General features: G+C 38.1%; 4 protein-coding genes and 1 long non-coding RNA gene across 15 annotated transcripts; 3 read left to right on the forward strand and 2 right to left on the reverse strand.

Annotated features, from left to right (window-relative positions):
- Positions 1-4,456: 4,456 nt before the first annotated feature.
- On the reverse strand, positions 4,457-10,782 carry Rsg7 (regulator of G-protein signaling 7). Of its 11 annotated transcripts, XM_076809142.1 has the most exons (13): positions 10,287-10,777; positions 9,737-9,983; positions 9,553-9,649; positions 9,416-9,466; positions 9,183-9,338; positions 8,870-9,093; positions 8,002-8,228; positions 7,742-7,855; positions 7,540-7,665; positions 7,262-7,448; positions 7,023-7,115; positions 4,718-4,772; positions 4,457-4,605 (listed from the first exon to the last, which is right to left on the reverse strand). In XM_076809142.1, the coding sequence occupies exons 2-12, from the start codon at positions 9,974-9,976 to the stop codon at positions 4,752-4,754; spliced, it is 1,536 nt and encodes a 511-aa protein (XP_076665257.1). In that variant the 5' UTR covers positions 9,977-9,983; positions 10,287-10,777; the 3' UTR covers positions 4,457-4,605; positions 4,718-4,751. The 11 variants fall into 11 exon arrangements, with proteins under 11 accessions (XP_076665257.1, XP_076665247.1, XP_076665230.1 ...); XM_076809132.1 differs by having other exon boundaries at positions 4,457-4,772; positions 10,287-10,776; XM_076809115.1 differs by lacking the exons at positions 4,457-4,605; positions 4,718-4,772 and adding an exon at positions 5,219-6,413 and having other exon boundaries at positions 10,287-10,779.
- A 672-nt stretch (positions 10,783-11,454) lies between these two features.
- LOC143367417 (queuine tRNA-ribosyltransferase accessory subunit 2) lies at positions 11,455-13,687 on the forward strand. Its single transcript, XM_076809216.1, has 6 exons — positions 11,455-11,715; positions 11,782-11,931; positions 12,016-12,480; positions 12,541-12,743; positions 12,809-12,934; positions 13,015-13,687. The coding sequence occupies exons 1-6, from the start codon at positions 11,599-11,601 to the stop codon at positions 13,178-13,180; spliced, it is 1,227 nt and encodes a 408-aa protein (XP_076665331.1). The 5' UTR covers positions 11,455-11,598; the 3' UTR covers positions 13,181-13,687.
- On the reverse strand, positions 13,185-14,941 carry LOC143367424 (ZZ-type zinc finger-containing protein 3-like). The gene is made up of 5 exons (XM_076809228.1): positions 14,311-14,941; positions 14,098-14,254; positions 13,795-14,036; positions 13,599-13,724; positions 13,185-13,537 (listed from the first exon to the last, which is right to left on the reverse strand). The coding sequence occupies exons 1-5, from the start codon at positions 14,695-14,697 to the stop codon at positions 13,286-13,288; spliced, it is 1,164 nt and encodes a 387-aa protein (XP_076665343.1). The 5' UTR covers positions 14,698-14,941; the 3' UTR covers positions 13,185-13,285.
- A 1,546-nt stretch (positions 14,942-16,487) lies between these two features.
- LOC143367411 (b(0,+)-type amino acid transporter 1) lies at positions 16,488-24,056 on the forward strand. The gene is made up of 3 exons (XM_076809202.1): positions 16,488-17,093; positions 20,891-22,189; positions 22,990-24,056. The coding sequence occupies exons 1-3, from the start codon at positions 16,997-16,999 to the stop codon at positions 23,049-23,051; spliced, it is 1,458 nt and encodes a 485-aa protein (XP_076665317.1). The 5' UTR covers positions 16,488-16,996; the 3' UTR covers positions 23,052-24,056.
- On the forward strand, positions 17,143-20,828 carry LOC143367453 (uncharacterized). Its single transcript, XR_013085039.1, has 3 exons — positions 17,143-19,458; positions 19,594-19,743; positions 19,844-20,828. It is a non-coding gene; the product is annotated as an uncharacterized LOC143367453 (long non-coding RNA).
- Positions 24,057-24,061: the final 5 nt, after the last annotated feature.

Below are 24,061 nucleotides of genomic sequence, written 5' to 3' on the forward strand. Positions count from 1 at the left end.
ACTCTACCACTTAATTCGACTACTAGGTCCTCGCCCGTTTACTCGACCAACTGTTTACACTACTTAGCCGAGTTAGATATGCTTTTTCACTCTCGCCTCTCTACTGTACCGTATACTTGATTAATGTAAACTAACCTTTAGTTACTGTTTGTCAGTATTTCTTTAGCAATCAGGATGACCGTATGAAAAATATAATATGTTTTTTTGTAGAATTAATATACTATATACTGAATATGAACGCACTTATGTACATACCACATAGTATCGTGTGTTTCTAAACAATTATTATAAAAATTATAAGGAAATTTGTTTTTTTTTTCATTCTAAAGTACCTAAATTCCAATTTAATTGCAAAATGTTTTCTGTCTACAATTATAGACATAAATTTCAAATGTTATTTGCAATGAAATAACATTTATACTATACTTGTGAGAAACATAATTGTATAATGAAAGTACTATGTAAAATAATTATATCAAGCGAAGTATTTAACAATAAGTATGAAAATAATATTTAAGGACATGATAACAGTGTGAAAATATTGCAAAATGTATGTTAATAATTGCACGACACAATTATTATTGTGAAAAGCGAATTACGTGTTATTTTATCATAAGACAAATGAATTTTCTGTTTCAATAGGTCTTTCAAAACTTGACAACTTCATCGAACTATTACTTCACTAGCTGCTATCAATTTTCAACAATTGCTTGGTGCTTAAAATCAATGTTGTGGCGAGGTTATTTGTAGAAAAGATGAGGTGTGAACTTTCCTCGAACTAAGAATACACTTTTATGTTCTCCTTACTTGAATTTTTTTACAAAACCTTACCCCGACAAACAATGTATGGATTCATCTGAAGATAAAACCAAAGAGGAGATATAATAAGAGGCGTCACTCCGGGCGGAACCTTTAAAGTCCTTACTTGACCTTGGCATTTAAATTGGTCGTCTAGTGATTTCCCTAGTTTATGTCTGTCCTTGTCGAGTGACGACTCTTATTATATCTCCTCTTTGATAAAACTTCAACGCGTATGTGTGATCTCAGGCTCAGCCTCGGCAGAGGTTACAGAGGGCGGGGAATGAAGGTGGCCAAATTACAGAGATTCGTTACATCCGTTCGAAGCATTAAAGCTAAAACTCGAAACGCATAACTACACACAAAAGACGAATGAAGACGTGACAGAATATATCTATGAAAAACTATCGCGGTATGATAATGCTTGTATGGGCGATCACATAATAGAGTGGAAAGTTGATAGACTTAATAACACACGACTTCGGGAGTATTTAGGTCCGCAGGATACCCTTTAGTATACCTCTTTCCACTTCATGTTCTCCTGATATATTGGCCAAAATCTGGCGAAAATTTTCAGAATGCACAAAATTGGGCTTTGTAACAGGAGAACATGCCGTCGAAAGAGATGGCACAAAGTAACGTCTCCGGAGAGCAAATCAAAGAGCGAGGAGTGGCGCAGAATTTTCGAACGCCTCTTGAAAGGCCTGCGCCTCTTATTTGCAACTTTAAGGCGATGCCTTTGAAGCTGAAAGGGTGTAGCCGGTTATGGTGGTCAAATGTGTCCTTGAACCGAATTCGACTCACGACGAATCATTCGAAAGCTTATTAAAAAAGAAACATTTGTGGCAATTTTCAACTTCGTATCTCCACCCGGAGGGTAGAAAAGGGCAGAAATAGGAAATCAAGTTTTTGTCGAATTTCTCCTATTCTAGGGGATGAAAAATTTTGAAAAAAATCAGAGGCATTTATGTTATCAGGGCACATATTAGAGAATTCTTTCAGATTTTTAAATTGAAAAACCAAGCTGTGAAAAATAAAAAACGCCAAAAAATGCTGAAAAATGCCGATTGTGTATCGAAGCAGGCTTGGCACTATAATTATATTTTTACTGTAAGTGCGTATGATTGTTACAATTGTCCTGAATTTTTTTCAGATTTTTAAATTGAAAAACCAAGCTGTGAAAAATAAAAAACGCCAAAAAATGCTGAAAAATGCCGATTGTGTATCGAAGCAGGCTTGGCACTATAATTATATTTTTACTGTAAGTACGTATGATTGTTACTATTGTCCTGAATTTTTTTCAGATTTTTCAATTTGTTGCGCCACAGTTAAAAAAATTAAAAACCGATTTTTTCGTCGTTTTTTCCGATTTTGACGCATAGTCAAAATGAGCTTACAACGAGAAAATACTGTATAGGGTTATTTACCAGCTCCGTTCTTACTGTTTCCAATATGTATTTAATATAATAAAATATATACATATGTATATGTATTAACTGTGAACATACTATTATTTAAACAATACTTAGAAATATAATTAATACTGATATACTCCTTTCTTACTGAACTCTCTTGTACCAAGTCACACTCTCTCAATATATAATCGTTCTTCTTTTTCATTCTGCATTCATACCAACCTTCTTCAGGTTTACAATACATTCTATAAAAGAAACTGATAGCCTACTTGACTTCTACTCGATTAACATTCTAAATAATGTTGAGATAAAAAGAGTTTCTCAGAAAATTCATGTTTATCTCTTGTATAAGTTCAAACTGGAACGTACTAAATCAATGATAGCTTGAAATATTAATCACGCTTGAGAGGAAAATACCATACTTAAATATTTTGAATACGAATCACTTGAATATGGTCCATATTCCAAAGCAATATTCTGACATTGTCAGTGACATACTGCACGCTCTGATAATACCAAAACGCGTTCAAACTGGTGGAAAACTATTTGCAGAATTGGGCCTTCGTAACTTGACAATAGTTCAATGCCTTTATAAGATTAAGAAGAGCAAAAAAATTGACATAGCGAATCTCCCATGAATTCAGCAAGCATAAGTAGGTTTGTTGCAACAAGATTTGCTCTTTAGAATTATTATGTAACTGACCCTTCCTCAGGCAATATCGGTACATGTGCTGAAAAGTGGATCCGATAAAATTGGTAAACATAGTACCAAGTGACTGAATGAGGATAAATCCTACTTTCAATATACTAAAACCTAATATTCACCCACAAAAAGACCACAGTCATAGTCTACTAGTATATGAAGGGGAGATCCATTTACTATTCTTTCTTAAAACCAAAAGATAATATTACAGCAGAATTGCAATGAACGTAGCACTGTACATCAGAAACTGCCTATAATACAGTTAACTTTAGAAGATTCAAAAGGATCAATGCTGCTATTTAATATGTACCTGTAAGAAATTGCAAGAATTGAGCTGTAAAACTATTACACGTCCATTTTATTCACCAAACCATTTTTCAACAGACTAGCAGTGATTTCAAAATCTGGGGACCTTTTGGAAGTATTTGTTAATCAGGATGTCATAAAAAATACATTGAAAGAATTTATTGAATTCAAAGACAGAAAAATCTTTGAATCAAAAATAAAACTCATTTTTCATTAGAAATGAGTAGAACCTGATATCTTCGGTAATAATTTTTTTTTTAAAAGTCAAATATAGTACTTTTGTTTTATAATAATTCCATAAGAATCTCTGCACTAAGCCAATATCACATACTTAAAAATTGAAAAAGGCTTTCATAATTAAAGAAGGTTCTCTTATATTTTTCTTAATTCCTACTCTTAACTAATTTCGTGCAAAAATTGATCTTGTGGGTACCTTGCATCAGAATCCTGGTGATATTTGAACACAAAATTATTTCACAAGATCCGTGAACAAAAGCCTACGTATATTAATAGTCTATGAAACATACAGTTTGGTCCCATTATAAGGTCGAGGGACAAGCTGTTCCCTTAACGAAACGGTATGAGCCCCTCGTCTTTTTAACCTTCTTTCAGTAATGCGATGCCGCCGTCACCTCAAAGAGGAGATATAATAAGAGGCGTCACTCCGGGCGTAACCTTTGAAGTCCTTACTTGACCTTGGCATTTAAATTGGTTGTCTATTCGAGCGGGATATTCAAATCGACTAAATGTACCTTACCGCAATTTGCTGATTATTGCCGAAGTTTATCGTGGGGTACCGATCATTGCCGAATAGGCATTTAAATTAGTTGTCTAGTGATTTGCCTAGTTTATGTTTGTCCTTGTCGAGTGACGCCTCTTATTATATCTTCTCTTTGGTCATCTGGAACGAAATATATGACTTGTCGCTCTCGCGTGCCCTCTCGCTCATTATCAGTCTCTCACACTCGCCGCGGGAACTACAAAACAAGTATGTAGCGGGCATAGAAATGTTCTCTTAACGGAGCGTAGGAGTCGCCCTTATAACGGGACAACACTGTAATTTTGATTTTTGAAAACAACAAACAACATTGCTAACAATTATTTAAAAAAATGCATCTCGAAGGAAATGTCAATAAAAGTGGTAAAAATCCATGAGTAAATAGTAGTACACTGAAATTATTAGTTTACACATAAGTAATATCTAATACCATATTAGGAGATAAGGATAAAAATATACAAAGATGAAATGAATTTATTAACTTAACATTCCTATTCATATTAAACGTAGCAAATATTAAAATCACAATCACTTCATTTTTTATATTAAATGAACCAGTAGCAGAACACATCCAGAATGACACGCAAAAGTCGATATAATGCTTGCTAAACAAACGTCGAATTAAAGAAATGAATTATATGTACGTACTATTAAAATATAGATGTGTCCAGATTTGTTGAAATGATATTTAAGATAAAGCAGTTACGTGATACATACAATTTCAGTAGTAAAGCTGCGGTTAAAAGCCGAATTAAGAAAGGCTGAAGAATGTCTGGAAGAAGAAAAATATACATGGATAAAAACCTTACTTAAAAGTTTTAAGTTAGACAAACATATTACAAATGAAAATGAAAGATCATAATTTCTAGAGAATATTATTTTTCCACTACACAATGCAATAAACATATTCACCACGAAGTGAAATAGAAAACTTGTACTAAGTATTAAAAAATGAGTACAAATATTCTATAGTAGCGCTATAAATTCCACAAATCAGCAAGGATTTAAAAAAATGGTACAATTAATAACAATATTTTCATATACAAAAAAATAAGAACTAAATTGTAGGTAATAAGGTATACATTTCAATTAAAGTAATACATAATAAAGAATCTTTCTAGTTGACATGACGATAGAAATACATACATGATTACAAATATGGAAAATATTATTGCTAATTTTCGAATTTTTTAAATAAATTAAGAAAGTGAAAAAAAGGAACAATGTGGTTTTATTTAAATGATCGAAAACATAAAATTATTCCAAATGGTAACACATGTGTAATATCAACAATTATAACAATAATAGTAGCGATATACCGAGCAATACTAAGTACGCTATGATGATCATCATCATGATGGTGATAACAATTTACGTATGCGAACGTTTAGGTATAAAAAAAATATAGGTATATACAGTACTGCTCGGTTAACGGCTCGCTTATTTTGCTCGGTCACGGCTCCTGCTCACGGATCGTGCAAAAATCACGTGAAAAAAATCAGGATTTCAGCTTTAAATAGCCGCCACTTTGTTTGAAATTAATATTTCGGAAATTGCCTCCGTTAATCAGAGGATACTTTAATATACTAACGAAATCTGTTTTGTGTTTTGATTTTAGATAATCTGGTTCTGAATGGCAGTGCTCACTGCAAATCCAAATTTTTAAAAAGGCTTCCTAGATGTCGGTTGTTACTTTATTATAAACGTAAATATTTTTCTACGAAAAAATTACCAAATGTTCTTCAAATATTTCTTTTTTAACTGCAAAAAGTTCTGTAAAAATATATGCTTTCGCTTTAAAAAAAAAATCACAAACATTCGCTTCTTATCGGCCGCGTGACTAATCCCTTAAGTACGCAGGCCAGAGACCGATTACACACAAGCTCGCCATGCCTATTCAAATTATTTTTAAAGATATTCCAGTGAAATAATTTCTACATTCTACAGATCAATATTACATCCTGTGTCGTCGCCTCTTAGGGTGCCTCCAAACGTGAGTCGAGCTCCAAAACCAAACACACTTAATGCCTGCTTTCCACATCGGAATCTATAGTTTTGACTTTAGCATGAACCTCTATTCTATCTGTTCGTCACTGGCACTCTACGGGATTTCTAAGCATACGTTTCGAAACGTTCATGGGACACTCTACGTTTATCATCAACTTGGTTTGCTCCCACTAACTACTTGACACCTAAATGGCAAGTACGACAGTAAGTCATGCTGATGTAAGGGATAAGGATGCATCACTACAGTTTACACTATGTGGGTTAGGCCAATCTTTTGATACGACGGGGCTTTACCGGCACCGGCCGGAAACAGCCCGCTGTATCACTGCGAGCCTGCCTTTCCTTTAGTCGAGGGTCTCAAGGCCCCTTCCTCGGTGTCACGTGGCAGGCACCCCTTCAGTCTGTACTACTTTAAAGACTATCTGTCATTTAATTTTTAGCTGCCGCGAGCCAAGAAAAACTGTCTAAACTGACGAAAACCGGTAAAAATGTGCGTCCAGATCAGAGCTGAGTTTCGAGCCGAATACCACTTCAGACCCAATAATGCTCCACGTTCCTACGTGTGAAACGCACATTTTTACCGGTTTTCGCCAAATTAGATAAAGTCCCGTAGTATGGAAAACAGGTATTAGGCGTGCTCGGTCTGGAGTTCGGTTCTACTCTGGACCCGCCCTTACTGTTTCCTCCTATTTGACAGCACTGTATATGACTCATCCCGAGCGCCGAGCAAATTGCTGCCCGTTCTCGATTTCCTCGTCGACCCATCGCCGATAAAACCTAAATTAAGCGTCGACAGATTCGCTATCATATTCTGATTAGAGGTTCGCTTTCGGTCCCGACCACGCATGCCTTTAACCGGACCTTACTGTATTAACCTTCGCGAATCGAAATATTAACATTAGAACCAATAAGAGAGTAACTCTAACTGTGTAAATGAAATACTTGGAGTTATTATATCAACTTCACATTATAGTTTTTAATACGTCAAAATATAATTTATAAATGGTATATTGACCTTCTTTTTCGAGCCATTGAGAAAATCCTTATACATTTCCGAACGTAGATACCTCGAGTAACTATCGCTTTTCATCAGGTGATAAACGTGGGCCTAAAATTTAACAATAGCACGGAACATTTTCTTATTATTTTCCTCTTATTATTATTATTTCTAAGCATCTCAATACTTCTTATTAACTTAAGTATTTTTGCAATGAATCTTTTTAATTTTATTAAAAAGTTGTGTGAAGCTTGTACCGCTGCTACGTCGAAACACCATCTATCAGCTTTCTGTAAATTCTTCTTAGTTACTTCAAAAGTATGAGAATCGACGTTAATTGGACAGCCAGCATCCGGACCCAAATATTCATTCCAAATCTCGTTTATTTTAATATGAATTTCTTTTTGCGGCAACGTTTTCAATTCCTGAACGGCTTCCCAAAATCTGTACATGTCACGAAGATTCCATACTCTTTATTCATGTCTCTAAACAATATTAGTAGAATAAAGCGAACAATAAATTACACATTACTTACTTTAGATTTTCACCGCTGAACTCTTTATCTAGAAAGCGTATAAATTGCTCTCTACCAATAGAGTCTTGCAACAGTTCTTGAAGACTAAAAGCCCACCTTTTCACTCTTCTTGTAGAAATTTCTTTTCTATTTGAAGAAACATAAAAAAATTTATTATCTCTCAATGATCAAAATGTATCAGCAAACCAAGAAATGTACATACGTTAACTTCTCCTGTTCCCACATATCAGAATTATCTGATATCCATGGATTGGTTAATTCAGGTTGAATGAAAAAGGAATCATACTCTATATACTGTTCAAAATATCCAATCAGACTAAAATAATTGAAATATACTTAAAGATAAATTATCTACTGTGAAGAAATCATTATTATATAATGTAAGTATTATACATATTCAGTAACAAGTTGAACCGTAACATTTAATAATAAGAAATCAGTGTTTAAGTAATATTTACTTACGCCTCTGAAACTTTTGACACTTTTGTGTTGGATCTATCTAATCTAGCCTTCAGCGTTTCAATTTCTTTACATAATACTTCTATCGAGGATGACACAGATGATTCTGAATGTGGAAGTGTAGGGCTACTAGTTATTCCTAGGTATAAATGTTTACGTGACTTTGAATTTGGTTTGTAGCTACGACATGCTTTCTTAATATCCAACTCTGTAGTATTGACACATCCAGGCTGAAATATATTCCAATAATATTATCATGAATGACTCCAATCTTTTGTAATACATACGCAGAATATAGAGTAATTATACAAGAAAGGAAAACATATCTTTGTAAATGAAAGTTGAATGTTTAACCCGCCCGCGGGCGCGCCCAAATGTTTTACACGAGCGGTCGCGTCGTGTACTCCGTACACGGGAGTCTGTTTTGGCTGAAAAACCGTTTTACCGTGATGTATTGTACTCAGCACCCATATGTATTCTTCCAGCGGTCATTTTTGCGTAATGCTACGTACTTCTCAGGTTCAAGTTCAGTTTGGAAGTATCTCTGATTGAATGAAAACGAAAGTATGCAGCGTATCCTGCCGGCGAGCGCGCCCGTGTACTCGCAAGTTTCCCAGGTGTCCGCTTCCGATTGCTTTGATTTTTGGATATTTCCAAACTGAATTTGAACCTGACAAGTATGTAGCATTATGCAAAAATGTCCACTGAAAGAATACATAGGGATGCTGGGTAGAATAGATCACGGTAAAACGATTTTTTCACCCAGAAACTGACCTCCGTGTACAGAGTACACGCGTGCGCCCGCCGCCGGGTTAATTGGGATTAAATTAGAAGTATCAAATATATTAATACAAAATAACAGAAATTATACCATTGGCCTGTAGACATCCCAAAAAGCTCTTTCTTGACTATCCAATACTTTCCTCTCCAATTTATCCCTTTTTTTATCAACTTTACTTTGTGCCTCTGCTTGCATAAAAATGAACTCCCATTTGCGCGAAAACATCTTCTGCAACTTTGCCAAATTCTCAGCCTCGAAATCTGCTAATTCTAAACGAGTTTTATTCTGCATTGTTCGTTTACATAAATAAACAGCTGTAATATTTGAAAGCAATTATAAATCTCTAAAACAGAAAGTGTATAGAAGTTCCTTTTTAATTACACAGCGAGGAATATTCTCATACCATACTCAGTATTCTCTGGTTCCCAACAGTTTGACGGCCAAAAATATGGTGTTTGAAATCTGTAGAAAGTATTATCATTTTTTACAGTAAGGCAGTGGTCGTCAATTGGGAAAAAATATCCATGGGATGCCATTAGATGTGCCACGTGCAGAGCCTCTATGAATTTTTAAATTTTCAAATTCAACACAACTTTCCAGACAATTTTATTTATGTTTTTAATATTTCAATTGTACCTTGATCATCTATTGCCATAGTCTTTATCATCCACGATATTAAATCTGTCCCTAACATAATAAAGACTTTACGTCATTAATAATTGTCGAAAGAAAGTAATGGAACAATTTGCGATACATTCCCCACGATATTTTACCTGTAAATACCGAAGGTGTTTTTGTCATGAAGCTTTTTACCGTCCTCACAGGAACACCTGTAACTTCGTCTGACATTTTTTCTACAATCGCTTCCATCTAAAAGATATATAGATATATAAAAGTACTAAATCAAACAGTTAAGAAGGTAGTAAGTAATTATAATAGCAGGTTACACTAAATTACTTTCTGGAATACAAGGTAATTCGGCATGTCTTCGGCACACGAGGCAGTGATGTGATATATGGGACTACTTGGATATTTTTCAGTTGTTTCTCCATTTTCATTATTACATTGAGTCATCGGATTATTACATTGATTTGTTTGATTATCTCTGGTTACATGTTGATCAGTTATTCCTCCAATATCACTGTTCTCACCAGGCTTTCGGCGACATGCCAATTTTTCAGAATTCATAGTTACCATATCCACTCTAAAGAAATATTTTAAGTGTCAAGATCGTCTATCTTGCACGATACATCGCTAACATTACTACATATTTTTATGTTGCGCAGTAATAAAAAGTTAATGTTTATTTTGTCAGTATTAGCATCATTATCCCTAGATATAGCGTTTCAAATAATAAATATCAATCCCAAGGGGATAGCCAAATAAGCATATAGAAAGTAGCCTCGGGTCAAATTGCTTTTCTGTTGCGTGGAAAATTATGAAAAACACCAGGCAGGTATTGTAATCACCGACGTATAATTACTCATAAAATCGAGCGTACACTCACGGAGAAAGTAAAAGTTGCCGGGAAAATAAATATAAACATTATTTACGAACATCGTGTATTTCAATGAACAATTCATTAAAAAAACGTAAAAATAACATAACATATTTGTGCACATACAAGCGAAAATAAATAAACACAGATATTTTAGTAACACAAAATTGAGCGTACACAACTAATTAGTAACATTGTTGTTGAACTTTTAGTTTATATGTATAGAATAAGTGGAACACACGAGCACGTACTTAACAAATGATTTATATTCAATCAGTTATTTAAACAAAAAAAAACTTCTGTTACAGAAAATAAAGACGACTTTAGTTTTACAAATCACCTTTCGCTCGATTCACGTTTTAGAAGAGAGTGAGCAAGAGTGAGTGAGAGTTGGTGAGAGTGAGCGCGCTACGCTTGCTACGGTTTCTAGCACGCAAATATCACGCTTGCGCAACGCTTCCTATATTAACATTTTACAACTTCCGGCGCGCCACATTTGAGATTAGTCTTTCCAACAATTATATTTAATCTGGTATTAGTATTTTGTCACATATTAGCGACAGCCTGTAAACATCGTGGCGTAGATTCAACCAGCTTTTTTCTTGTAAAAGAAGGTGAAATATATTCCCATTCTTCTCATAACTTTATTTTAAAGTCTTTTATATTCGTTAAATTATACTTTTAAGTTCGGGCGACTGAGGTGATCGGGGTGTGTTTAACAATTTTGATATGTTATATAGTAACCATTCTTGTACTATAAAGGGTGTTTATAAGAAAGAGGGACATTTTAGTTGTATATTTTGAACCAATGTAATCTTTATTGATCTATTTAAATTAACGAATATTTCTTCACTTTAGTTAAAAAGTATAATATACATGTGAATACTTTAGCCAATCAAATCAGTGCGTGCACACATTGACTATTTATGAATGTATATACTAGGTATATATTCTCTGAATTAACACGTTGTTTGGTTTAAAGATGCAACCTTCTCATTTGTAACACATACATTAACAGTTTAACTTAATTAAAAAAAATTTCTTTCCTTATATATGCGAGTTTCTTGTACGGTTCCTTTAAGCAAAAAGGCACGGTAATCGGGACATCTACCCTATTCCTCCGTTCCTATATTCCTATGTCCATGACTGGTACCGAAACCGAAAGGTAAAAGCACCTCAATATACTACAATCTACTGGCAGTACATTTTAGTCAACCAAGTGAAACTTAGCGAGGTTGTGTTTAAGAATAAAATTTGTTTTTGATAGTGATCGCATTATTTGACAGTGTTGTATGCATTACGCACATTGGTATAAATCAGTATGAAATTCCGCACTAACTCAATAAAATCTTGTGCCGCCCGCATCGGCACGTTATCGGAATTTGAAAGAATTCCTGAGGTTAACTTCGAAACACCTCTCGTTCTAGTTTACACGAAGGTAATATTTAACGATCTATATTTAACTTGAGATAACACTATAGTGAAAATTGCCGTTTTTCATTAGGCAGGATGTGTACCACACTTAACCAAAGATGTTTTTAAAATGGTTACCTCAGCACCACAATTATTATCTATTTCCCTCCCTTCTACATTCTCAATGGTACAAGCAATGAAAGATGTCAATATTAATTTTGCAAACTTTGTTGGTATGAAGGTACAACATAACGTTATCATTACTAATTGCGTAAAATGTTATTTTCATATACTGAATCCAAACTCACAAGTATTTCTATTTTAGGAATATATAAACTTTCTTACCATTAGCGATCCAGCCTATCCGACACCTTCAGGCTTTCAAGAGCTCGATACCATCTCTACTTGGACAAGAAATGGAAGGCGAATAGTATCAGCTAATAAATATATGGACATTGTCGAAACATTTAAACCGGATTTCTATGTTGCTTTATGCGACGGAGATACTAATATCAACAGCAGTAAGAAACGAATATCAAAAGCTGTAAGTCGTAGCAATACATTGTTTGAACAATGTTTAACAAGACACTCTGCGTCAGAGACTCTAAAGTCAACAGGAATATTAGGCGCGATCGAAGGTGGCTACAATACAGAAGCTAGAACAACATCGGCAAATTTTTTGAAAGGTCAACCTGTAATGGGATACGTGATAGACGGATTGCATAATAATGGACCAGATGTGAGAAACATCTCAGCGGTGCAAATTAAAGAAATAGTAGAACATACCATTGTAAGCATAAAGTTGTTTTTTTATATATTAATGTTTATTCACTGATTCCAATTACTTTAGAGTCTCTTACCCACCGAGAAACTGAAAGTATCATTGGGATGTTGGAACCCAGTTATAGTATTAGAGCTCGTTGAATTGGGCGTGGACGTATTCGATACATCGTATCCTTACTTGGCCGCAGAGAATTCTGAAGGTTTAACCTTTCTATGCGATCACGATGCTTGTAAGAACGTGATACACATAATATCATTCACAGAGAAAAGGTACCGTAGAATAGAATCGAACTTGCGAGCATCACAGTTTTGTAGTAATCGATTCATTATCTCAGGTATGCGGATGATTTTTCTCCAATATGCTCTCACTGCCAGTGTCTCACGTGTAGAAATCATACCAGAGCGTACATACATCATTTGAAGAATACTAAGGAAATGCTTCACGCGGTACTGTTAATGATGTAAGTATTATTCACGTACTAACATGCCCCACAACTTTTCAATATTACCCATGTAACACGCTCGTGCATTATATTTCCAGACATAATGTACATCAGTATCTTGAATTTTTCAAAGCTATTCGAGAAAGTATAAAAGACGGAACCTTTGATCAGTACAAACAAAAAATTAGTCTAAAATTTACAAAAGATAATTCCATATGTACGGATACACTCACGAGTGTGGAAGGCGTAAAATCTAATATATAAGACATTCTTAAGAAACTGTGATCTATTTAATATAAAATTACTTTTACATCCAAACATGAATACAATAAAACTGTATCATTATGGACCTCGTAAACGTTACGATGACTATTCCGGTAAAAAATTGGGGTCTAAGTAATTGTAAGAAGAGTTGCTAAAATTCTGTGGAAAGTAATCTAAATCGTAGCTCCTGCTATACTGTGGTGGTCTCACGGGAGTCAGTCTATGTAATGTGTCATGCAGTGGGTTTTCCGATTCTAATTGAGCTACTGCGCAATCACTGCATAAATCAATTCCATCTTCGCATTCCACACAATGCCATCTTGTACCCGTTAAAGGTTCTTCTCCGCATACAAAGCACTGTAAGAACAATGTAAATAGAAATTCAAGATTTCTTATTTATCGATAACAATTCACATACCTTGTGTCCAATGTGTTTGTACACAGGAGACGAACTCTGCTCTTTTTCTGCTTTTACTTCTTTCAATAAGTCTATATGTCTTAATTCAGGATTATCGTCAATAATACTATTCCCAGCTTCATCTTCCTATGACAATAACCAACAAGATAACACAACTTGCATTTACAAAAGAATGCAAAATCGAATCGATACGTACAGAGTCTTCCATCATCGGTAGCTCTTTGCTTTCGTCGGGCATAGTAAAAGACATGTCCTGATGCGGAAAGAACGTGGATCTCTTAAATAATGAATAATTGTTACGCTGGTGCCTATGACTCATTCCTTTCTTAGCATCTAGCTTCATTTTGGGGCCACGACCTGGTATAGGTAGCCCAGCTCGTAAGAGTTTAATAAAATACTTTTGAACCCTACTGGAAACTTGCTTCGGGGTCCTATTACCTGATAAAAAAGTAAGATCAGCCTATGCGTTGCAAAAGAAGAGCGTTATTTAGCAATATACCCAAAGCATTGGCTATTTTGGTCCATCGTCTCATTTCTACTTCCTCCGGTGGGTACTCGATTAAAAGTTCTTCCAATCTCCTTTGCTCCTCCACTGTCCACAATTGATTAAACGTCTCTGGCTTGCTTTCGTCAAAGGCGCGTCCGCGTACCAGGATCTAAGTATTCGAATACGTAAGCCCCGTAGAATATGTGTACGCAAAATGTAACGTACCTTTCCATTTTCCTGTTCTGCCTTGGTCTCTACGTGGGGCAGAACATTACCGTGCCTGGTCTGCGGCCTCATACGCAGGTCGGGTATGGCTATGTTGTATTGGGTCCAATCGATGTAAGGAATATCCGCAACCTTTTGCGGTCCTGGTAATTCCGGCAGCTCACCATTTTGGATCTGAGCCACGAACGATATTGGATCCTTCAGTGCTTTCGAACGTATCGACAGAAGTTTATCCAAGTCCTCTATAGCCTGAACGCGTTGCGCTTCGAGGATTACGATTGTTTTCAACAGAGTAGTATAATCCTTATTCCCTTTCAACGCTAGATGGTCGGATTCGAAATAAAATTCACCCGGTTCCTCGTCCTGACACTTCTTCTCGTCTTCCATCGCTAACAGACATTTAGCGTACTTGGCAGGTTATACGCGTGTCCGGTCTAACACCTTAACCTAAATTACTTGTCAAAATAAAGCGACGGTCACTTAAAACGGGGTATCGGATAGAATCAACATACATTGATTTGCTCCCATTATTAGCGAGTCTCTGTCCGGCGAGAATTCAATTTCGAACGCGAAACTCGGACCGATAGAAGCACGGGGAAGGATGTCTGCACGGCATCGCTCCGAAACGCGTGTTCCCTAATTGTAAAGTCAGAGCCACGTGTGGCGGCCATTCGTTCGAACATTATCTCGAAGCGAGATAAAGCGACGTTACATCGGTCACGCTACTTCAGCTTGTATTGACGATCATACGTAATTATAATTAAATTCGAACGTTCTCGACGTGTACTTTATTATCCGGGAGTCTAGTAATAGGAGAATGAACCCCTCGGTGGTAAATAAAGATGGCAAAATAACGAGAACAGATAGTAAACCAGGGACTTGTGGAACGAATAATAAGGAATGTTCCTTTCTATTCGTAGATAACAATGTCGTCCCGCGGCCCGAGTAAACAATATTCTTCCGTAATATCTGCCCTATCTGCTGTGCGCGTAACTTCAATAAAACTGTATGACGCATCTCGTTGCCATGAGGAAGGTTGCAAAGTTTAATCGCCCGGCGAAAGGGCAAGAAAATAAAGAGAACAGAAGGAAACGTGGGTCGGAGTGGATATCGTTCTCCAATTGTTCACAGCGATCTGACCGAGATCTAGAGTATTATCTTATCGACTGTACATATCTGCTTGCGACAGAACTTCGTACAAAGGTTCGGAAAGGAAGCTTAAACACTCATCCGTGAATAACCAATACATTTTTCAGTTCCATTTTCATCGGAAATCATTCCGATGGAATGTCTTTATTTCTTTATTGTGAAACTATTTTCAGCTGAGCGCAGCAGATAGCTCGGCGCTGCTACGAAACTGTGGCCAACATTTGAATTTGCTCCATTTAATTTCCTTGTATTTACGAATAAGACGAGTAACGTTTAAGAGCAACGGACAACTTTGCACTCGTATATGCTTGTTCAAATAGAAGTGCCTCTGAGTTCACGTCAAACTTATTTGTTTTTACAATGAACAATAGATATAAGTAGAATAGTCGAAACACGCAAATGTATGTTTTGATCCCCGTTGCAAGTCATCTTCAGAAACGACTTCATTGAAATAGATTTGCTAACGACCAGGGCCGGATTTGTGCATAGGCTAAGTATGGCGGCAGAGTTTTCAGTGAAAGAAATTGCAAAAGCTATAAACACAGAGACTTGAGACAACTTTAAAAACAATTCCCTTTTGAACTAGTCACATTGAATTAATTTTAAAATTGCCTCAACTCTTTTAAATTGAAATTGATGGTATTCCACGGAAAGGGAGGCAGACGCTACACAGCTTAGCCCTTCCGCTGCGTATTTAAATTTTCGGACGATTCTTGAACAGTGTCAACTTTAGACGATTAAAAAAGGTTTTCAATTTCTAACTTATGGTCTCGTAGAACTTTGCCGAGTATCTAAAATCGAAATCCACAGCGAACAGGAACGTAGCGGCGTTCGACTATAGTCAAATATTAACCCCGGAAGGGTTAAGGGCACCAAATTTCTAAATCTGCCTTAATAGATTCGAAAGCGTAACCGATCACGAAGAGGTGAGTGCTCAGCCTTTTCCCATTGATCGATTATTCACCGGCGCATAAGTTCCGTGCAAACAATTCTTTTAACTCTCATTAATCGTACCATCGGCCACAAGGAGGGGGCGCGTCGTGGCCGAGCTCGTAAGAGACGCGGGCTCCTTATCTCGCCTCTTTTCACGCGCCGTCTTCGGGCCTCGGGCTCCCCCATTGGTAAGTTCGTCAGGAGCGATGGCTCGGTTACCGATCGCCAGAGATTGCGGGCCCGCGGAGGACGCGCATGGTACCCTTATCAGGGGAACCATCGCGGTTGCCATAAAAATAAGCGACTAGCTGACCCGTCAACACTTCAGTCTCGTTCTGGACATCTTCCGATAACGTCGCACCGTCTTCGATCCGGCTAGTAGGCACGAGGAAGCCGACCGTCGATTCGTCGCGTCTCCATTACGCGGATCGAGCGCAGAGCCGATCGAGGGCGGCCCACGGATCGTTGTCCGCGCGATGGACCTTTGATGTAAAAAACAACAACAAACAACAAAACGGACGATTCGGTGAATCACACGTCGTCGGTCAGTTCGGTGGTGATTGGTGGCAACGACGCGAAGAGTTCGGTCGGCAAGGCGTGCAAAATGGGCCAAGACGAGGGAAGAGGAAGCGGAAAGGTAGCGCTGAAGCGCGAGCTGGGCCTGTTCAGCGCAGTGAGCATCATAGTGGCTGTCATGATCGGTACGGATACGTTTCCCAACCCGCCGGGTCCTTCAATCCGCGCTTATCTCGCGTTCTATAGACTTACGTCGTAATTACGCTTAATCGAGCACGAGAAAACCAGTGCGCTCTTCCGGTGCGAGGCGACGCGTGGCCTGCGGTGTTCGATTGAATGAATGAATGAGGTGTGCCGTTGGCTTCTTACTTCTCTTTGCGCGCACTTTGTGTAGGCAATAACAGCTGCGTCTGCACGCTAGGCACAATCGGCGACGTTTGCGAATACGTTGAGCGTTACCGATGCTCTGCCGTCCCATTGCGCTTATTGTTAGCCTGCGGTAGTATTCGGGCAAGAGAATTGTATACACGCGAGGACAGTACTCTGTAAAACTTTGGCGAATGTAATTTAAGATTAGTCCGCGTACAACGTAATCCTGTTACTGCTTAAGCTGCGCACCGATGTGCCTGACATAATAATTCTTTCGCATGGTCGCATTATGTTTGCCGACGTTTTACGTAAACGTCACGCGGCGAATGCGATACGAAGGATGTCCGACGGTCGAACGTGCAAAAGCAATTATTTGGTTTAACGCACAGGCCGTCGCGCGGGCGAAAGTGTCGGCGCGGATGATGTCAATATCGGATTGACACAGCTCCGTTTCAGAGACGGTAACAGGGCCAGGCTGTCTAAATTTAATTATCCGCTTATTGAAGATCGTCTCGTTATCCGTCCTTTCGGAGACGTGCTTCGCTCTTCTTTCTCTGTCAATAATTGATACGATCGATGTATCAAGAAACGCTCTGTGTACATACGCACCGCTGCTGTGAAAGTTGCACAGCTATTGGGCGCAGATAACGTTTCGTCATTCGCTGCATTTATCTTACGACGTTTCGTTTAAACGATATAGTACAATAATTTATATCAAACGCGGGTATCGCGGTGCCCGAGGAACCGGTGCAGATCGGTAAACCCCTGGCGTGTTTAAGGGATTATGCCTAGACAGCTTTCGAAGAAGAACGCGATTTTCAAAAATTTTTTGTGGAGTATTTACTGTATATTTTATTACAACTATTCGCTTATTTTAGAAGCGCATATATGTAGCAACTCTCGGTAATTTTGTTATAGAAAAGCATTAAAACATGAAAGGATAACAGCCATTCTCGCGAAAGCTGTGTTGACATCGGTGAGCAAGATATTTCGGAAACCACTGTATCGATTGGCTTAAACTTTTGCAGACTTCTTTTATATACCAAGGACTAGTAGATCAAGGAAGGATTTTTTATTTTAACAAAAACTGTATTTTTAATTAACGAAAAACGAACGAGTCAGACGTTGGAAAAGCATGGTTTTGCGTCAAAAGGCCGCCAATTTGTCGAAAACCAACTTTTCGAAAAAACCTTCGTTCATCTACTGCATTCAACCATATGTTAACAGAAAGTTTTTGAATTTTTAATTTTAGCTGATCCGGCTGAGAGAAAACTTGCTCACCGCACAGCGCCTTTATCAAAACAGCTTCCACGAGAATGGCTGTTATTCGTTCATTTCTTAATGTTTTTCTACAACGAAATTACTGAGAGTTGCTACATATGTCTACTTTTAAAATAAGCGATTAGCTGTAAAAAAGTATACAGTAGATATTCGACAAAAAATTCCCGAGAATCGCGTTGGTTTTCGAAAGCTGACTAGGCATAACCCCTGAAGAGCAGTTAACAGTAATTGCATAATTGCGTGGATCTGAATAACCTTCGGCTTTATAGTAATAACTACGTGGCTCGTCTTCTTTCATTATGTTTCAAAGAGTCGCTTTGCGCTCTCACGCTGTTCCTACGACGGAAGGGTTGCTCCTCGGCCTATCCAGAGACTTGTATTACAGACCCTACTTAACGTTCTGTGCTTGTATCTCGTCCGTTAATTGTTGCATAATTTATTTTCCTGGAAACGGACTCGAAGCGATGAACGATATTGATATCGTTATACTTTATGGCAGTGATTGATTAATTATTTATTGCTTAGTTTCAAAGCGTCATGGACATTAGTCGCAGAAGCCTGTGCACATTTGTTACGGCTAACGAAGCGTATCCTCGTTTGGAATTGTTACAATCGACGAACCGATACCCCAATATTTTTAGAGTTCATAATTCAAGTGTGTACTCCAATCCCTGATACATTATCTGTGGCATTATGATTTAATCTGACGAGGCTTTTTCAAACACGCGGCTGGATCAGCCTGGTGTAGTCCACCCCAATCTGGTTGGAACAGGATTACGTGGAATTAGAAGGGGAGAAATAATGCTGGATAGAATCGATGGTATCTCGTGTTTGGAAGTCACTGGACACGCATGCTCCACCTTTGTCCGAGAAGAAACTCCAACCTGACGTAACATTTGGGTAATTACGCGCAGTGCTTTGGCACGATTACGAATAAACTGGGTTAATCAAGGTTAATCGCTGACCCACGCGCTCGAGTATTACGAGAGACATCCTTCTCAAGTATATCTTGTCGATTTCAATTAACCACTGTAGACTGACATAGCTCTCATCCTTCGATATTTATCTGGGAACCTTGAAATTATGGCGATAATGCACGGCAACATTTCGATGCGTGTCATCAAAATATTGGAAGCTCCAACAGTCTCGAATTCCTTATCCTGCTTCAGCATTCTTAGGAGCAAGGTAGAGATAACGGGATATCGCTTAGTAGAATCTATAAGTGGAAACAGAGTTTAATAAACATATGTTGCGAAACTAATCGTCTTCTCTAAAATGTTTTTAGAAGCTTCGCCATACGGCTGCGCTATCATTTGGGCGCCGATATGTCAAATGCATATTGAAGCACGCAATTCGAATAAGCAGGCAAAACAAAGAAATCGCAAAGGAAATGCATCGCTGATAATATAAACAATGCTAATGGACAAAAAGGCATATCCACTGCGAGGTCGCCAGTTGTCGTCTATAATGGAGTCTAAAGATATCGCTTATTCTATAATATATATGCGATCGTACAAAGAACTGTTGACTCATTACTGACTTATTGATTTAAAAAAATGTATATCACAAGTGCAATTAGTTTGCAGATCTGTGTTTGTAACGAGTTCGCTCTTCTTCTTCATAAGCTCCACTCACTGATTAAACTCGCATCTGTAGTTCTTCAGATGGCCCTGCCTTATCACCCTGCATCTTCTATTCTACATTCGCCAACCACTTTAGAAAATACTCTCCAAGTTGTGCCATAAGGAGAGTCAAGCTGCCGCGTACACATTCAAATTTAGGGCCGGCTTGAATTGCGTGGAATGTGTGAAGTATTCCACACTTGAGATCATGCCTTGTGTGGAATTCCAACATTCGAGAATTTGGAGGCATTTTACCATTTTTCATTTTTTGTTCACGTCAGTGACGCACCCAAGGAAAAAGGAGATTAATGTAACCACTACTGAAATAATTCCAGGGCTTTGTAAAGAGAAAAGAAAATTGGACTTCATTCTGCAAATGAATTTTTATAATCGCCTAATAAATTTGATTTCATTCTCAATTAAATTTTTAGCCGCTGAAATTGGGTCTTTTAATCTGAGGCCCTGAGAGCAAAAACGGACTAACCCACATTGGAAAAAAATAATAATTTTGTAATACATTATTGCTAGGAACTCAATTTAAAAAAAATGTGGGTTAATTCGTTTTTGCTCTGAATGCCTCATTTGTACTCTCCCCGCCCAACTCCACGCTCGGGAGAAATTTGCTACCCGCACCCTATTAAAACTACAATGATAAGGAATTCCCAGTGTCGGTTGATCGCATTCCCCTAACAACACATATTTATTTCCAGGTTCTGGAATCTTCGTGTCCCCAACCAGTGCTCTTGAGAGATCCGGATCCGTGGGTCTGTGCCTGATCGTTTGGGCGACTTGCGGCTTACTGTCGCTACTAGGTGCTCTCGCTTTCGCGGAACTGAGTACTGTGGTGCCACGATCAGGGGCCGAGTACGCGTACTTCGTCGAGGCCTTTTCACCCTTGCATTCGTACGCCGGTCAGATACCAGCCTTCATTTGTTCCTGGGTGTACGTGGTCCTCCTCCGACCAGCGGAGGTGGCCGTGGTGATGCTGACGTTCGCTGAGTACAGCGTGCAACCGTTCTCCGGGCTCTTGCAGGACGTGCCCCCGGAGTCGATGTACCGGCTGAAGAAGCTCATAGCCATCTTGGCCCTGGGCTTGATCACCTACATCAACTTGACGAGCGTGAAGCTGTACGTGAAGGTGCAGAACGTGTTCACGGTGTGCAAGGTGGTCGCCTGCATCGTTGTTATCGGTGGTGGGATTTGGTGGCTCTGCACTGGTCACACGGAACTGCTGGAGAAACCATTCCGCGGCAGTACCACCTCCGCTGGTAACGTGGCGTTGGCCTTCTACAGCGGACTGTGGGCCTACGACGGATGGACGTCCGCCGCAGTAGTTACCGAAGAGATCCAGAAACCGGAGAAGAATATTCTCCGGAGCATCCTAATTGCCGTTCCTCTTATCACTGTTTTATACGTGTCGATGAACCTCATGTACATGGCGGCGCTGACGATACCGGAAATGGCCGGCGCTCCCGCGGTGGCGGTCCTCTGGGCCGAGAGGGTACTGCCCCGCTGGCTGGGTTTCGCGATACCGCTCGGCGTCGCCTTGTCCACCTTCGGGTGCAGCCTTAGCATCCAATTCGGCGTCTCCAGACTGTGCTATGTTGCTGGTGGGGAGGGCCACGTGCCCCAGGTGTTCAGTTTCGTTCACATGGTAAAAATGACCCCCGCCGCTGCTGTAGCGTTCCAAGGACTGCTCGCGGTGATTTGCCTGCTCCTGGGGAACATAATTGCACTCATTGAATTCGCGAGCTTCTTGACTTGGGTCTTCTATGGACTCGCCATGGTGTCGCTGATAATCATGCGACGGACGAAGCCTGACGCACCCAGACCGTACAAAGTACCAGTTGCGATACCGTGGCTGGTGCTGTGCGTTTCTGTCTTTTTAGCTGTCACGCCGATCGTACACGAACCGACACTAAAATATCTGTTCGCGCTGTTATTTATCCTCCTCGGCCTGGTTGTCTACCATACATACGTGTACAAGAAAGTCAGAAGCACATTGGCTGGTGAGTAGCACGAGAGTGTTTCATTAAGGGGACATTCTACTCTCTCGGTCGAAAAATTAGCCACTTTTCGGTGATGGTTTTTTATAATGAAATACACACTTAACGTTTCCGAATTTCTCGGGGTATATTCTACCACTCTTGAAATACAAGGGAAAGTCTTTGCTGTTTGTTTATTTCATTTGTTTACATAAATATTTCGCAGTGAAGTTGGCGACTTCAGAATTGCTGGCGGTTGAAATTTCGGACGACTGGATCATCGGAAATAAAAAAAAACAAACATGTTTTTAATTTGCAGGAGTATGGCTATCTCGCTAACCACGAATATCTTAAGATTTTTTTAAATATTTTCCCACATTTTATATCTATTAAACAGAAAAGAAATGCCCTTTTCGGTACTTTCAAATTTGATGGACTCCCATTTTAATAATTTTCGTTGAAAATTGTTCTTTCGTGGAAAGCGAGATAACCATACTCCTGCGAATTAGAAATATGTTTGGATTTTTTATTCCCGATGATCCAGTAGTCCGAAATTTCAAACGCCGGCAATTCTGAAGTCGCCAACTTCACTGCGAAATATTTATGTAAACAAATGAAATAAACAAACAACAAAGACTTTTTCTTGTATTTCAAGAGTGGTAGAATATACCCCCAGAAATTCGGAAACGTTAAGTGTTTATTTCATTATAAAAACCATCACCGAAAAGTGGCCAATTTTTCAACCGAGAGAGTAGAATGTCCCCTTAAACGGAACGGAGCATTTGCATACAGTGAATTATCGATTGTTCTTCTTTTTTTTCCAGTGAAACTCACGTACCTGATTCAAGCCTTATGTCTAGTTGTTGCTCCAGATAAAGAAGACTGATGTGATATAGCGTTTTCACTTTACACTTAATGTACATAGCGGAGTATCGTTCATTTACATGGTATTGTAACAAAGTGTTTAAATTGTATTAGAATTGCAGCACACGGGTTAGGTCTGGGTAGATTTAATAATTTAACGAAACGAGATTTTTATTTTTGTTTCTCATTGACATTATTAGAGACGTATGAGAATTTCAGTCTCTTACGTAGAAGAACATAATCAAGTTAATTGACGCATTGTGTCGGACGACGTTGAACACTATTTTTATTATATAGTTTTGTATTTTTTAATTGAAAAGATTCTGTGTTTTGTACAAAACATAGCGATTAGTTTTAAAAGTATAACAACCTTTTTATATTGTGCAGTATTGTAAATGTTTTATAAAGTAACATCGAAGATATAATAAATATTAATTATATTACAGAATTTAACATGTAATAAATGTAAAATATCATTTACAGAAACGTGACATATTTATTATATCTGTACATAAATATACTTTAAATATCATAATATTGCAATAACAAATTCTTTTAGTACCATTGCTATTCCAATATTATGATGATAATAAATACTACAAATGTCAATTATAGTTCTAAAAATGTTAGCAATTCGTAACTATGCTAACACGATGTAAAGATATTACAAAATATATAGAATTTTATAAAACACCAAAGATCAACACGCTTTGGCATATATTCATAGTCAAAATCTGTAATAGTAGTCGCTATCATTTCTTTGTCGACTTAAAAGTATTTCTGCTACTAAATATACAATATAAATAGATACCTATGTTTGTAATGTAAGGCACCTTTATAAGGCTTCTATAGAATTAAGGTGGAAGTCATAATCAATGGTAGGAAAGCTCAATGTACTTATTACTCTAAGGACCCTTATATATACATATATTACTTGACGTGGAAATTAGTTTTGTATAAATCGATATAGCGGAAAATGAGACTGTGCCAAACAAGTGATAGTATGAAATATACTGGTAATATCTAATATCC

Source organism: Andrena cerasifolii, chromosome 1, assembly GCF_050908995.1.
Source record: "Andrena cerasifolii isolate SP2316 chromosome 1, iyAndCera1_principal, whole genome shotgun sequence".
NCBI classification, from domain to species: domain Eukaryota; kingdom Metazoa; phylum Arthropoda; class Insecta; order Hymenoptera; family Andrenidae; genus Andrena; species Andrena cerasifolii.

Coding starts and splice junctions, on each gene's coding strand:
- Rsg7 (XM_076809071.1), bottom strand. CDS start 9,976: ATGGTAACTATGAATTCTGAAAAATTGGCATGTCGCCGAAAGCCTGGT. Junction 9,094..9,182: donor ACCAGAGAATACTGAGTATG/GTATGAGAATAT, acceptor CAAATATTACAG/CTGTTTATTTATGTAAACGA. Junction 7,666..7,741: donor TGGGAACAGGAGAAGTTAAC/GTATGTACATTT, acceptor TTCTTCAAATAG/AAAAGAAATTTCTACAAGAA.
- LOC143367417 (XM_076809216.1), top strand. CDS start 11,599: ATGAAATTCCGCACTAACTCAATAAAATCTTGTGCCGCCCGCATCGGC. Junction 11,716..11,781: donor TCGTTCTAGTTTACACGAAG/GTAATATTTAAC, acceptor GTTTTTCATTAG/GCAGGATGTGTACCACACTT. Junction 12,481..12,540: donor AAATAGTAGAACATACCATT/GTAAGCATAAAG, acceptor CAATTACTTTAG/AGTCTCTTACCCACCGAGAA.
- LOC143367424 (XM_076809228.1), bottom strand. CDS start 14,697: ATGGAAGACGAGAAGAAGTGTCAGGACGAGGAACCGGGTGAATTTTAT. Junction 14,037..14,097: donor CAAAATAGCCAATGCTTTGG/GTATATTGCTAA, acceptor CTTTTTTATCAG/GTAATAGGACCCCGAAGCAA. Junction 13,538..13,598: donor ACAAACACATTGGACACAAG/GTATGTGAATTG, acceptor TTGTTCTTACAG/TGCTTTGTATGCGGAGAAGA.
- LOC143367411 (XM_076809202.1), top strand. CDS start 16,997: ATGGGCCAAGACGAGGGAAGAGGAAGCGGAAAGGTAGCGCTGAAGCGC. Junction 17,094..20,890: donor CATAGTGGCTGTCATGATCG/GTACGGATACGT, acceptor ATTTATTTCCAG/GTTCTGGAATCTTCGTGTCC. Junction 22,190..22,989: donor AGTCAGAAGCACATTGGCTG/GTGAGTAGCACG, acceptor TTTTTTTTCCAG/TGAAACTCACGTACCTGATT.